Source organism: Emydura macquarii, unplaced genomic scaffold (genome assembly GCF_026122565.2).
Source record: "Emydura macquarii macquarii isolate MOO-44397 ecotype Brisbane River unplaced genomic scaffold, CSIRO-AGI_Emac_v2 contig_1644, whole genome shotgun sequence".
Lineage (NCBI taxonomy): Eukaryota > Metazoa > Chordata > Testudines > Chelidae > Emydura > Emydura macquarii.
Genome location: NW_027131781.1, coordinates 16,742,780 through 16,745,654, shown reverse-complemented (window position 1 = coordinate 16,745,654; position 2,875 = coordinate 16,742,780). Strand labels below are relative to the sequence as shown.

At 34.7% G+C, this 2,875-nt stretch overlaps 1 protein-coding gene across 1 annotated transcript in view; it reads right to left on the bottom strand.

The window, feature by feature from the left end:
• Nucleotides 1-1,266: 1,266 nt before the first annotated feature.
• Nucleotides 1,267-2,875, bottom strand: part of HDGFL3 (HDGF like 3) — a 51,152-nt gene continuing 49,543 nt past the window's right edge. Inside the window, exon 6 of the mRNA XM_067555738.1 lies at nt 1,267-2,557. Coding sequence (XP_067411839.1) covers nt 2,552-2,557 — 6 coding nt within the window. The 3' untranslated portion in view covers nt 1,267-2,551. The remainder of the gene's footprint in view (nt 2,558-2,875) is intronic.

The window sequence follows — 2,875 nt, the reverse complement described above, 5'->3', positions numbered from 1 at the left end:
TTAAAAGTCCTGAGAAATCTTTTAAAGAAAAAAACCCACTCTTTTTCAAAGACTCTCTACATGTGAAAGGCAAATTATGTAGTTTTGAAAATACTGTTTAAGCATTCAGTCCTACTAAGTGCTGAGCACTCCAGTTCTCATCCAGCAAAGCATGTATGCACAAGCTTAATCATTGAAATTAACAGAACTATTCACATACTTAACTTTAAGCATATGCTTAACTGCACTGGTGGATGGGGGCCAGAGTGCTCAGCACTTTGGAGAATACAGGCCTTAAACACTTCCATGTGTTTTCAGAGAGGAGTTTTTCTACTGTATTTCTCTACACAGCTGCTTTTGCTACAGATATTTTGCCGTAAACAAGCAGCAGCTAATATAGAATTAAGTGAGGCCTTGGCTGGTGTGGTTTATGTTTCTATTTGCAGTTAGAACTATTTCTATCATATCTGAGTATCTTTATACTAAAAATAGTACTTCTTTCTGCCTCTTTTATGGATGAAAATAGAGAATAAACTTAACCAGCAACATTTCATTCTCAGGTGTTTTGGAAGTTCTAAATTTAGAGTGTTCTTTTTTCTTTTCCTTTTTATAGTCTAAACACAAACAGTATCAGCTCATCCATGGGCATGTTTCACCCTACACGGAGGGACTTTCAAAACAGGAAGACGTTCATATTTTAGCTGGAGAACGTCAAACCCTGAGGGGAGTTCACAGCAGTGTTCAGAAGAGGGTGTCTACACTTTATAGCTCGAGCCAAGGGGGCAGGATGCTAGACTACCATCGCACGTGTTGTTTGCAGTGTTGTAGCCATGCTGATCCTAGGGTATGAGAGAGAGAAGGTGGGTGAGGCAATATCTTTTACTGGACGAAGAGCTCTGTGGAGCTTGAAAGCTTGTCTCTTTCACCAACAGAAATTGGTCCAATAAAAGATATCACTTCACCCACCTTGTCAATGTTTGACTGGTAGAAAGGAGCTCAGAACATTTATTTCCTCAAGAACCCAAACCTTCGTGGGTGTGGAGTCCTCCCTTATATATTTGAATTCAGGTCATCTCCATCCCAGCACCTTCTCCCCAAGAAAACAAAACTAGAGCTGTTCAGCCATAGTAGGATATACAGTCTCACAAACAGATAGCATGCCCCCAATGTTTCCTCTAGTGCTTTCAAAGAAATTTTGAATATGGTCAAGGTGAATTTAATAACCTCCTGTTATCCAGAAAAAAGAGCAATTACAGGAAAAAAAAAGATCTCATCTGGACTTGTATCTATTATTGTCAACTCAGTGTTAACAGAATGTTTTGCTTTAATACTTGAGTTACATTAATACCTCACATTATTACACGTATGAAGCCAAATATGACGCTAACTTAGTTGCTTACAACCTCAAACCTTACTCCCAATACACATTCCAATAAATTTATTCTGTAAAAACAATACATTTTTTTGTTTTTGTTTTTTTGTTTTGTTTTTTGTTTTGTTTTTTACAGTAAACTTGTCAACTACAAACCTTGAATACGCAAAAGATGTTCCAAGGACAAGCATAACAAGGATTGATAAAACCAGACTAAATATGTTTTCACAATAAAAGCTGGCATAAAAATAAATAAAATTCTCTATTATCACAATAGCAACAATAATGTACACAGAATAATGGTTTTGGAATGCTTACTTCCTAGTCTAGATCTATTTCCAAAATTAAAAAAAAAAAACAACAAAAAACAAAAACAGAAGAATGACAGGATTCTTTTTTTAAGCCTTTCAATACTGAAAATTCAATGTTTTGGCTTGGTTTCATAGGGTTTCTGTATCACAATAAGCTTAGAAATGGAAAGCATCCAAATGAATGAGCTCAAATTGTGTTGGCATTGGAAAAAATCCTTGTATTAATCTAAAGAAACACAAGAAGACTTTCACTAACTCCACATATAGGAACTAAGCCAGATAGTGTACATTATAACGTGATTTTGAGAAGTATTAACGAGTATAACTAGCTAGGTATTTCTAATAAGGAAAGATATTTTATTACGGTATTGACCTTTGCAATGATCTCAGCTAAAGAATTTTTCTTTCATATTGTAAATGGATCAAAAAGCAAGAAAGGATGGCTATAGAGTAATTTAAAGTTATGTTTGTAGGTGGAATAGATTCTTGTGGTCTTGCATGTAGGGGACTCTAATTCCTAAGGTTTGCTTGTTTTACAAAAATGTAGATTTTGAACTATTTAATTTGGAGTTTCTGCCTTTTCTCTTTAGAAAAGGCTTCTACCACATGTACAACTCTGCGATATCTTCATAAACCTCAGTCACTGGAAAAGGGCAACTCCATGCAACCAAATAATATGAAAATCAAAAGACATCCCTTAGAAAAAGGGTAAAATGTCATTTCTGCAAACACAACAGATAGGAATGTGAATAATGTGCATACAAACTGGGATGCTGTTGATGATACCAATGAATAGATGTGCTGACTCATATCAAATCCAAGAATATTAGACAACCAAACACGTATCCTTCTTGTGTTTTCCCGTAATGTGCAGCAGTCATTATATTGGTTAAGTCTGAAAGAGAGAAAAAAAATTGTATTTAATACAAGATTTAATGCATTAAGCTGCAGAGAACATGATTCAAATGAATGCCTTATCCTTTCATTTCAGAACCACAATTACACTAACTGCATAGTACATTGCAATGGCAAGTTTTTTTTTGTTTTGTTTTTTAAAGGAAACAGCGTATGTTGCATCTTATAAACACACTATCACAAAATATTAAATAACCTGGCTTTAACATTTAGGGCTTTATTCAAATAAAAAGCTTTGTTCCATTTATGTTGTTGGCTTTTATTTTTTCCCCACCCCGTAATTTAATTATGAAAGGTG